Genomic DNA, 12320 nt, shown 5'->3' with positions numbered 1-12320 from the left:
GTTGGCAGTGCTTGGGAAAACCCACTGTTGCCAAGCTTCAGCCGTGGCCTCTCCACCATCAGACAGATGTTTTCCAACAGCTATTTCTAGATCATTTTTCATTAATTAAAAACCTCTAACAGAACATTTGCTCTGGGGCTGGATTTTTGTCTCTCCAGCACCTTTCAGACTAATCTAATCCCCGGACCTAAGGAGCTCACTGCACCAGGGTGTGATAAATCAGGATCTCAGTGCCCCTCTGAGCCACACTCCCCCATATGGTGCTGGCAGATGCCTCTGTTTTGAAGGTCTGGGCAGGATGGACTTGTTTGTCCTTTTTTTTCCTTTGGGAGCAAAATGGCTGTGAATCCCCTCCCTGCCAGCAGGTCCTCTAATGAGCCCCTCCTGGCCGAGACAGGGCCAATGCATTTAGGGTGCCAAAGTCTCGTGGTGTCTGCTGTGATGCGAAACAAGAGGATGGATGTTGGGAATACCTTGGGTTACATTTTGCCCTCTCTGTGTTTTGGTGCCCAATTCCAGCTCTGCTGTTGAGTTTGGATGCTGGGAACTCATTGGGATGCTGTGGGGTAGGTGGTTGGGCAGCCCTAGGGAGATGCTGCTGACCCCAAGCTTGGTGCTGGGCTTGGTTTAGTTTGGAGTTTCCCCTCATTGGGTTTGCTTTGGACTCCTCGTTGAGTTTGGTTTGGGATTTCTCCTCATTGGGTTCAGTTTGGGATTTCTCCTCACTGGGTTTGTTTTGTTACCAGGAGTGATCTGGGGCTGTGTGAGCTCTTGAGATAAACATAGCTGAACTGGGGGTCTTGGGGGACAATGGCATGGAAGATGTCTTAGTGTGTGGTTTCTTTGCCCTCAGTAGGTCCCTTTGCAGTTGATAAATGGAAGGCTCCTGCAGATTTTTGCTTGTCATAGCATCAGCTGCTGGCTTCTGCTGGCCGTGGTGCTTTTCTCTTTGGTGGGAAAGTGTTGAGCAGCATGCCACAAACCCTCTACATGTAACATTAGTTGGAGTATTCCTCTGGTGAAATCTCCGTGCTCTTTATAGCTGAGATGTGTCTGCATCTGAGCTATGCAGAGTGGAGTATATTATTAGAGAGGACATCACTGGGGCTGTAATCTTACACTGCTCCCCTTAGCAACCCACCCAACAACACATCAAACAGAAGGCTGATACTTTCCTTAGGAAAATAAATAAATAAAATAAAATAGAAATGAAAGGTGCATCCCTGCACAGCACCCAGCGCAACCCATCGCAGGGCTCACACGTGCACTCGGCCTGAGATGAAGCCTCTTCATTTAGAGATACCTCTGAGCCAGGGGCCAGCAGGGTTATTGCTATTGCACACCTTTCTGCATGCCCAGTTGCATTCCTTATTGCATACCATGCTGTATACCAAACTGTGTGCCCTTCTGCATACAACTCTGCGTGCCCTTCTGCATACAACTCTGCATGCCCTTCTGCATACAACTCTGCATGCCCTTCTCCATACTCAGTTGCATGCTCTCCTGCACACGTGCTTACATACCCTTACATACCAGTTGCATACCCTAGTGCATACCCAATTATAATCCCTACTGCATATCCTTGCAGGGATTCTTCTGTGCTCTTCAGCCTCGTGCTTGCTCAAACACAGCATTTGACCTGAGAGGTTCCGGTGAGCCATGTTGGCTTAACCTCCTGACACTCCAGAAAGGGCTGTTTCATGGTTCAGTTCTGTGTCTCTCCCTGGTTTGAAAACCTGAACTCAAATCCTGAGGCTTTTGGTGTGGGTCACACTGGTGTTTGTGTGAACTGTGCTGGACTGGGGATGTTCCTCTCCTCCTGGAGAGGAAAAGCCAGGAAAGCGATAAAGCTCATAAGCCTGGTCTTGTCTTCTGTAAGACAAAAGACTCTACAGAAGTGTAAAATTGAGCTGGAATCCCTTTTGGGGACATAAATATTGTGGCATTAATGCTAGAGAATCAACCGACAGCTGATGGTTGGATTTACTATCCTGAAAGTCCTTTCTGACCTTAATTGTTCTTTGATTCTTATTGATTCCCTTTGATAAATCAGAATGCAAAGGGCAGCGATTGCCATGCTGAGCACAAGGATGTGGGAAGAAGAGTGAGCTGGGTCATGGCAGGGCTTAACCCCCCTGTAAGCTCAGGATGTGGTTTGAGGTCCCACCATCTCCTAGGAGAGCATCTCACCCAGGCTGGGCATGGAGCTTCCCCTTTCTCACCATGCATCAGGCATGGACGGGTCCTGCAGCACTAAGCAGAGGCTCTGCTGGTCTCTAGGTGGAGACTGTGGACTGTGCAGCCTGCCTGCAGCCTGCCTGCAAATCCAGCCAGATCCAGGCAGCTGCTGTCTGCTGGGGAGCCCCGAGCTGCTCCCACCCACTGCTGAGGTGAGGATACTCAGTGCTGAGTGAGGTAAACCCAGCCTGGCAAATAAAATAAAATAAAATAAAAAGTGGAAAAAAGCCCTAAAATCCATCCGAATACAAAGAAATTTAGGAATTCTCACAGCATTAAGAACAACTTTGCAACTCACGCCAGGCTGGATGGAGTTTTAAAAGCTGCACTCGGCACATTGATTTTGTTGGGAAGAGGACCCATTTTCTCTTAAAAGGCTCAAATCCATCCTCAGGACACAGGATGAGGTTTGCCAACCCGGGGGACTCAGCCGAGTTAATGCAACAGCCTGCCAGGCCATCTGCTCCCTCTGCCCTACGTCAGATGGGTCAGACTGCTGCAGGGTTGGGAAATCCCTGCTCCAGTGTTGTTCCCCCTCCCCATCAATAATGTGGGGACACAGAAAATGCTGCTGGCCATGTCTCTGTGCCCCCAGGATGGAGGTGTTTGGGGTCAGCCCCTGACAAAGCATCCCCTGACCTGGGGACCACCCTGCAGCTCCCCAAAGTGGGGTAAAGTGAGGGGTTGCCCAGGGCTGGTTTCTGACTCCCATCAGCAGCGACCGCAGGGAGCAGGCATGCGATGAGCTCAGGTGAGGAGCAAGATGCACTGCATTATATATTAATAAATAAGGGTGGAAGGGGCACATGGAACAGTGCTGTCTGGCAGGGCTGCAAACCCAACAGTGATATCACCTCTGGCCCAGGAGGACCAGGAAGTGAAACTGTATACAGGGATCTTGCAGTGTGTTTAGGTTATGGACATGGTCACCGTGTCACTTGGGTCCCACTGGAGGAGGATGTGTTCAACGGCATCGCCTGGGTAGCACTGGAGGATGTATTGGCCAACATCCTTTACTGGAGCAACTGGGAACAGATCAATGGATCTTTTTCAACCCTAAAAAGAGGAAAAATAAAAAAGCTTGCCAAGGGAAATATTTGCTGTTGTAGAAGTTCCCTGTTATAGGATCCCTGTTCATAGGATCTATAAACATTAGCACCCAAGGAAGACTTTCTGCAGTCTTTTGTGTAAATAGAGTTGGATGGTGACATTTTTAGTATACCAGTACTTCACTTTGGGACTGTGGCTGTTGGTCATTGCTCATCCCCATTGCATGGATCCTCCAGCACTGTCACCAGCAGCAGTACTGTGGTCCATGCCCAGCAGACACTTGGCTGCTGGTGCAGAGGGGCAGGCAGAAAGCAGAGATAAGGTTGGAGGGGCCAGCATGATTGCTCAGCAGCGTCCAAGTGCTGGGCCAGAGCCACCACTCCCTGTAGACTAAACAGTTGCAGCATTTTCTCCCATGACCAAAAGAATTTAGAAAAGGGTCCCGGCATGAATTGTTACACGAACTCTGGGTGCCACGAATGTGTCTGGATGAGAGCTGTTAACCCCGTCTCCTCCTCTTCCCTCCTTGTCCCAGTGGTCATGCTGTGGGCAGACAAAGAGAAAACCCATCCTTCTATGAACCTGGAGACCTGCTGTGGGCTTCCCAGGACATTCTGCTTTCTTTTTTCTGTTTTAAGGTCAAAAAAATTGCTCTTATGCTCCTGCAGTGCTGACACAGACCAGCCTGCTGGGTGAGATAAACAGAGCTCTTGGGATAAACAGAGCAATTCACAGACCTTGGATATGTTTGGGAGTAACCTTAGACTGGCAAGGTTTTGGGAGCTTATGATTAAGATCAGCTGTCACAGTCAGGTCCAGGTTCGTGGGAAACATGTCACATATCACTGTGCAGCAGTGATAAACATGTTCTGAATCCAGCATTAACCGTGAGAGGTGCCTAGGTAGTGTGACAATAAAAGTTAAGTAACAAGGAAAGCAACTGGGGAACAACGTGTTGGCCAACGTTGCCCAGGTGCCAGTGCAGGACATCTGATGAAGCAATCAGGGTGCCTGAAGTGTCTCCTTCTCTTCTATACATTTCCAGAGCAACTGTGCTCTGAGCTTTGCCCCACTTGAAAAGAAACTTCAGGGTACGAGGTTTGGAACTCTGCAGAGATGCTGATGTGTTCTGGTAGAAATGAGATTTCCTACACCTCATTTGTAGAGTTTGCTGACCCTCAGGGCACTGTGTTTTCCAGCATGTGCATTCAGAGGTTCATTAACAAAGATTTTTGTACCAGGACAACCTCTAAATGATGTTTGCTGTTCCTTATGGCCAGACTGGGCTGCTCCATCCTCGTGGCTACCTCAGAGCATCACTGAGAAGTGCTCCAAGATCTCTCACAGCAACCAGATCAACAGCAGCGCTTTGCTGTTTGCTGATCCATTACCCTGCTCCTTCTCGAGTGCTTTAAAACTTGTCCAATTAATAATTAACTGAGAACCTCAGGAGCATCACTGCAATCAATCGTGAGGTCCCCACATTGGGCAGGTGGTCCCAGGAGTAGGACCAGACAGAAGCACAGAGCCTTAGCGATGATGGAGCCAGCTCCATGTGGAAGGTCACCAGTTGTATCTTCTGCTCTTGCCAAAGTGACCAAAGCAGCTGGGAGGAGGTGGACGTGTGCTCTCCTGGTGCAGATCCAGCTGAATAAGAAGCGGTGATGAAACCTGTTGGAGAGCAATGCCTCACCACTGGGTGAAGGCCAGACCTGCAAGGCTGCGCACAGGGTGTCATCTGCAATTTACAAGGTTGATCTGCTTTAAATGTCAATGGCTCTTTTGTTGGAGTAATGCTAATTGTTCTGATTTGCATGTCTCAGTTCCACACCCCAAGCACTGTGCAGAGGAAGGTGAGCACGTTGTTCCCAGGAAATCAGTGATGGAGGTGACAGGAGCCCACGCAGGGCTGGAAATAGACCTTAAGCATGGAGAAGTTGGGTCAATCCCCAGTGCCACCAAGGCTTTGTCAGGCTTTTCCTGACCTCCTCCTGCATGCAACAGCCCCGCATCTGCCCTGTCCCTCTTCCTGCCCATGTTATTATTTCAGTCCCTTCCCAAAGAGCCCTTCAGGGCTCCAACCTTTGCATCATGTTTCCAGTAACACCAAGTATTCAGCACAGCCTTTTATGTCACTCTGATCACCAGCACCTCACCGTTCTGTATTTCTCTTTTTGCAGTATTTCTGACTCAGTATTTCCTCCCTCCTTGGCAGGGAGTAAACAGCAGAGCTGCCAAAGGAAGGGCCCGGTGTTTACCAAGCAACAAGCCCAAATGCAGAGGATTTGTTTCCATCAGAAGGTGGTGGAGCTGAAATTAACCCTCATTTTTATCCCATGGTCAACTTTTGCCCTCTAACACAGCCACCGTGCGTTGGTGGTGCACAGCTATTTGGGACCTGGCTTTAAAAAGTGTGGTCAGGTCCCCAGGGATGGCTTTGGGCTGCAGCTGTTGAAGCTGAGGTCTGGTGCTTGAAATACGGTCTTGCTCCTCAGCCCGCTGCTGGCCACTAGAACAGAAGGGTTTCTGCTCCACTCCTTATGGCTGGTGGGGCTTCCTTCTGGTCTTAGGCAATCTCATGGAGCTGTGTTGGCTGGGAGCTTGGAAAATAGCATCAGGTTGTGCCAGAGGAGGTTAAGGTTGGATATTAGGAACGATCTCTTCTCCAAAGAGTGTTCAGACATTGACTGCACAGGGAGGTGGGGGAGTCCCCAGCCCTGAAGGTGTTTCAGAACTGTGGGTATGTGGCATTTGGGGACATGGTCAGTGGGTATGGCGGGGTGGGTGATACATCCACATGGAGAGAAGAGGGCTTTGTTGGGTGACAGAAGTAGAGTCCCACAGCATTTGCTGTTTCTGGTGCTGGCAGAAGCTCACAAAGAAGAAGGTCATCCCATAAATGCATTCAGATCATATTGACAGTCTGGGGCACCCCCAAATTAGTAATACTGTGTGTGTTTAAAAATACAGCCAAGCTGATGAGGGAGGGCACGCTCGCTGCACTGACCTCACCATGCAAGCATGGGGCAGGCCCATCCGTGGTGTTTTTTTAATAGAGGCATTTCCAGAGCAAACAGAGTTCATGGGGAAGGGTGGTGGTGGTGGTGCCAGTGAGGTTCAGAGTGGTTCTGAAGGGTTTCCCACCTCTGGCAAAAGGATGCTCCATCTGCTCCTGGGGATTGCTCTCATCCCATTCTGAGGTCCGCAGCTCAGATGTGAGGCACCATTCATCTGCTTGGGATTTGTTTTGCTCCACTAGAAAGCCAAGTGGGAACTCCAAGCCATTCGGTAACCCAGGGGTGATAACCGGAGCTGGTCAGTAACTCTTTCACCCTGGGACAACAGAAGAGCTCTGCAGACTGCTCTGGAGACTCCAAAACAGCCCAGCAGTGTTTGATTTCAGTGCAGACACATTGGGAAATTGCCCAATAGAAATAGGCGTAGAGAGGAATGAGTCATTGCTGTGTGGTTAAGCAGTGGCTCAGTGGTGTTACGAGGTTTTTTCCTGCATATGCAAATATTATAATTATTTTTTTTTTCTCCTTTTGTAGTGAAATGTATAAATAGCTCCTTCCTTGGATCTCCCATGCATGGCTTGAGCCCTGGGAGCAGCCGAGCCTCTGTCTCAGTCAGTCAGTGTAAAGGGAGATGAAATGATACAAGCTTCTGTATTCAGTTCTGGAGTTAAGAGGATGTGCAGCCAAACTGAGAATGCACTGCACTGTTGGGAATGAAGTTGTCCTTCTGTATTGCTGACTCATTTTTAATACCAAGGCAGGGTCACTGTGCAGACAGACGAGTGGTACCACACAGGATGTCTTGCAGAGGGAAGAGCTCTTGGCTCTGAGCAGCATGCACTCCTGTGCCATCCATGTGGTGCTGGTGCCCTCTAGAAAGTGTTCTGTTTGTTTTTTCCATGTTCCTCCTTGCTCTTTACCACACACCTCCAACACACTCACCCCTTTTCAGGTCCTGAATTTGGGCAAAGCTTTTGTTTCTCCCTGGCTGGAGGAGCTACTTTGCTCCTGATGTTGTTCTGTACATCATGGCACTCGTAATCCTTGGGCCTGGCAACTATTGGCTCCAGAGCAGGGTGACCTTTCTCTGTCAATGCTGTACTCCCTTCATCTTCTGGACACATCATTTTGTGAGACCCCAGGGGTCACCATTGCTTGGTGTCTTTGGGTTGGGCAAGTTGGGTTGGCGTCTACAGGTTGGATGAGTTGGGACTCTGCGTGGTGTCTGTGGGTTGAGCAAGCTAATCTGGACCACCACACTCAACGCAGCCACCAGCACCCATCACATTCCCCATACCTTAATACTTGAGCTCTTCCTGCTTGCTCTTGTTCAGTGTTGGTTGTGCACTGGGGAATAAAATGCCATATGTAACTCCAAGGGTGGGGAGCAAGGCAGAGGAGCAAGGCAGAGGAGCAAGGCAGAGGAGGCCACCTCCACCATGAACTGTTATATTGCAGATGTTGGGGGTTTTTCTATACTACCTACTTTCGGGTGGCTTCACCATGTTGAAATCCCAACCACTGTGCTCACATTGAGCAATCCCCCCACTGTTACCAAAGAGTCAGACTGTCTGCCTTCCTCCCCCACCCCGGGTTTCCATTTCCTCCCAGTTCTCCATCCTGTCAGCTGTCACCTCTTCCCAGCACTGCCGTTTTGCTAATGCAGCCTGTTGTCTCCATCCCTCTTGCAGAAGGATTTCACCATGCGGGAGGAGCTGCAGCAGCGGGACGTGGAGCGCTGGCTGGGTTTCATCACCTTCCTCTGCGAGGTCTTCGGCACCATGAGGAGCAGCACCGGGGAGCCCTTCCGAGTCCTCGTGTGCCCCATCTACACCTGCCTCAGGGAGGTAATGCCTTCAGAAGTTGTCCTCGTCCAAGCAATTGAATGACAGTGCTGAATTGCCCGTGATCTGTAGATGTCATAGCGATGGGTTGAGCATGGTGGGAATGAGTTAGGGTTGGACTAGATGATCTTGCTGGTCTTTCCCGATCTTAACTATCCTGTGTTTGCTCTGTTGTCCCTGGAGATCTGCTTTCCCCAAATGAACGTTTCTCTCTCTAGCAGTATGGATGCTTCTGTCCACTGTGATTCTGCTCATGAAAACCACGTGGTCTGTGTGAGTCTCTTTTCTCAAAGGGCTGGTGAAGCCCCACAGTTGGGACTGCAAACCCAGTGTTTATCTTGGCACATCCCACCACTGCAAAAATCCTCACCAGAGGAGCTATAAAAGCTTCTAAAAGGCAGGGGGACGCCCCATTCTTGAAAGTGCCCAAGGTCAGGTTGGATGGAGCCTTACTGCAGGGCAGCCGGCCCACTGCAGGAGCTGGAATTGGGTGATCTTCAAGGTCCCTTCCAACCCAACCATTACATGGTTCTGTGCTTCTGTGATCTTCAAGGTCCCTTCCAACCCAGCCATTCTATTGTTCTATTGATTGGGGGCATTCACACCAATGAGTGGATGAGGCAGACAGAGAAGAGGAAAGAAAGAGGGGCAAGCTTCCCTATGGCATTACCCCCACAGTACCAGTCCAATACACTCTCCACTAGATCTTGAGCAAGGGAAGGAGAGGGGGAAAAACTTCTGGGAACGACTTTTAACATGGAAAATTTTCTCTGCAAACGCTTAATGAACATCTTGTCTTTGCAGCAGTACTGCGGGCAGAGCTCACAGACAGTGAAGTGTAACAGTGAGAAATGGTTGGGGCATCACAATGAGGCACATGTGTCTCACAGGGGAGGTAGGAGAGGGATGGTAAGAACAGCAGAACTTCCCCAAATTCTCTGCCCACAGCACCATGCGTCACCTCACTGGGAAGAGCTCCTGTTCCTCCTGTTTCCCATCACAGCCATGACACAACCCAGCCCTGGTTCTGCCAGAATTGTTCCCAACACGCTCCTGTCTGCCCTTGCTGTGATATCACGGTTGCTCGTGTCATCTTGGGGACATAGGGGCATGGTTGGCACCCTAAAGACAGGAGTTTCACATGCTGCAGATATTTTTCTTTTTGCTACAGAGCAGCTCCATAAAAAGCTGTTACTAATTATTTAAAGATGCCACGCAGAAGCTTGTTTTTTAAACTCTCTTGTTTTCTAATCTCTCTGTTCTGTAAGGGAACAGCTCTGTTCAAGCTGTTCCATTTGTTGGACGTGAAGATCTCATGGCTCAGCTGATGTCTGTGAGCCAGAGCCATTCAGTTCTCCAACATGCCCCAAAGTGGCCCATGGCCACAGGGCTGGAACCTCGACTGTGTAACAGCCCAGCACCGGGTTCTGGTAGAACCACAGTATCAGTTGAGTTGGAAAGGACCTCCATCCACCCATCCTCTGGTGATAAATCAGTATCAGGGGCAAGGCAACATGAGATACTGTCTCTGCTCTGCCTATCTATATCCAGCTTCTTTTGCTTTTTAGTTCCTCTCTTTATTTCTTTTTTTTTTTTCCTTTTCCTTTATGGCTTTGACAGACTCAGACAAAGGTCAGCAAGGGAGTGAGAAGAGGAAGGGGAAAGTTCCTGATGGCTACAGCAGGAATGTTTCTTCCCTTCCCCTGCAGAGCTTCCTCTCCAGCTCCTTTCCTTTCCCTTGATAAAAGCTTAATAACATCACCACTAATTACAGAGCCAGTGCAAAGCGAGGTGCCACCAGGGTGGGAGCAGCGTGGGGACAGTAGGGATGGGAGAAGGTGTTCATCAGAGCAGGGGAGATTTGGGTCATAGCACTGGAGAAAGGAAGTGGGTCTCCTAACCCCAAGGTTGGCACCTGGGGATTATGGGGAGAAGGGAGTTTTAGGGGGAGACCCTCTGGCAGATGAGAACCAGAGAACGATGGCGGCTACCAAACATGGGAAGCTTGGGAAAATGAAGGTTTGAGCACTTTTAGGACCTTGTCCCCACTACTGAGCTTGGTGTCCACAGTGAAAGGGATGTTTTTCCCAGCCCTGTGGCCGTGTGGTCCCAGCTCAATTCAGAAGTGCCATATCAGGCTCTGTCATCTGAAGGATGACAGGTGGGAGTGCTGACATCCTCGCTGCCCCACAGCCTCTTCCCCATGCCCAGTGTGGGGCACTCTGCTCTAGCAACACATCACTTCACACATCCTCCAAAGCCAAGGTAGCCAGCAACAAAAGGACTCTGGTTCTTGCAGCTCAGCTGTGTTTATTCTTCATTGCTGAGTCAGCAAAGCTTAGAAAATGGCTTAGGACTGGGAACCAGCAAGTAACATCAGCACGGATGTGCCTGGTTCACAAATGCCCTGTGGCTGGTGCAGGCAAAGGGATAAGTAATGCAGTATCCCACCTGTTGTTAACTGGTTCTGAGTACTTCTGCCCCACTGAAGCTCATTTTGGGCTGGTTGCTCCTCACCCAGCTCTGTGCTGTGTGCTGTATGGGATCAGCGTGGGATGAGCGGTGTCAGGAGGTTTGGATTCTTCCATATCTCTGTCCCGTCCTCAATGGGATATTGTTTGGGTGCCAACGCAGGAGGTGCCTCTGGGCTGGGAGCTGCCATTTTCCTGCCAGCCTGCTGCCAACTGAGCTGCCTCCAGCCCAGAGTTGGTGCCGAGCGCTGCTTGGGATGTATTTGTTTGTTTGTATGACAGTGTGCAGCAGACAGAGCTGGATTTACATCCAGGGAATCTCAGCAGCTGCCTATGGCAGGTGAGCAAGAAAGTGGAAAAACTCGCTCTAGAGATTGCAGGCAGTGACACTGCATGGTTCCTCAAGGAGTGGAGTCCCACAGGGCTCTGCCTCCCTCCCACCCTGTTATAACCCTGTCCCTACTCCCGTGCTCCTCTCCTGAGCAGTGCTTGGCTGTTTGCCTTGTTGACTTCTCAAGGTTCCTGTTGTTCCTTCCTTCACCCCACTGAGCTCCCTCTGGCTGGCACATCAAGTGATCCTCGCAAATCCATGTCGTTTCCAGACTTGGCAGGAGTGGGCTCCTCACCTCCTCCAGGCTGTTAGTAGGGATGCTAAATAGGACAGGCCCTGCAATGAGACCAAGGATTGTCCTGTTGCTGGCCTCCAGGTGGAGTTGGGTTGTCATCCAACACCTACACCCCTCTGCGCCCAACCATCCAACCAGGTTTTCAACTTACCTGGTTGTCTGCCACTACTTGGATATTGGGAGCCCAAACACTTGTTAAAATTAACACAGAAGACAACCATGCTCTTCCCTCTGGGTCTGGCCCCACATCTCCCCACTCTCTGCAAGATCGAGGTGTAGGGCAAGGAAGGGGCTGCTCCATCTCATTGCCTCTCCACGTCTGGACTGCAATGCAGCACACAGACAGCATCCACTCCCTTCCCCCTCTCAGTGCCTGTTATCTCCTGGGGCCATGCTGTGTAATTTAGAGAAGTATTCCAACGCAGTAATTAACGTCGTAGCTCTGGGAGGGCACTGTCTCTCACTGTCTCCTTTGGAGGAAGAGAGGAAGAACCTCCCCAGCTGCAGCTGAGCCACAGGGCGGTGCTGCTGGGAGAGAAAATCACATCTTGTTGCACGGAGGGGTTTTTATTTTAATGGCTTTCCCTTTCCAAAAAGCATCAGGATTTGGAAGCTGTCTGGCAGTGAAATAAGAGGTTGGGTTTTAGGTTTGTGTTCCCTGAGAGTAAGGCAGAGTTTGGCTTTTTCTGTTGTGCAATGAAGGCAGCAAGAGGTCCAGATCCTGACCCCACACCCCTCCTGCCCAGGAGCTCCACGTGGCCAGAGCTGACCCAAGAAAACAGGGAGAAGCGAGTCCCAGAGGAAGAGCTGGGCATGAAGAGGAAGGAAGAAATCAACTGTTAGTTATTTCACCTACAGAGCCGTGCTGGTCACGGAGCTGAGCCCCTGGGACCATAGAGGCAAACACAACACAGAATGACAAATGGGGCTTTTCATTTGTGCTTCTTGTTTTGGCCAAGGATGGGGTTGAGAGGGGATGCCTGAGAGGCATCTCACCTGGAAAGCAATTGGTGTTTGGAGATGGATGGAGACACAAAAATGGTGATGACCAGAGCTTGGCTCAATGTTTTGTGC

General features: G+C 50.2%; 1 protein-coding gene across 4 annotated transcripts in view; it reads left to right on the top strand.

Moving 5' to 3' along the window:
* CTIF (cap binding complex dependent translation initiation factor) overlaps nt 1-12320 on the top strand; it is an 83312-nt gene that overhangs the window by 63727 nt on the left and 7265 nt on the right. For all 4 annotated transcript variants that reach the window (XM_072360149.1, XM_072360147.1, XM_072360146.1 and 1 more), the window contains one exon: nt 7997-8152. In XM_072360149.1, coding sequence (XP_072216250.1) covers nt 7997-8152 — 156 coding nt within the window. The remainder of the gene's footprint in view (nt 1-7996; nt 8153-12320) is intronic.

This window comes from Excalfactoria chinensis, chromosome Z, assembly GCF_039878825.1.
Source record: "Excalfactoria chinensis isolate bCotChi1 chromosome Z, bCotChi1.hap2, whole genome shotgun sequence".
NCBI lineage: Eukaryota > Metazoa > Chordata > Aves > Galliformes > Phasianidae > Excalfactoria > Excalfactoria chinensis.
Note: the sequence above shows the minus strand (reverse complement) of the source record. Positions and strands in the feature narration are given on the sequence as shown.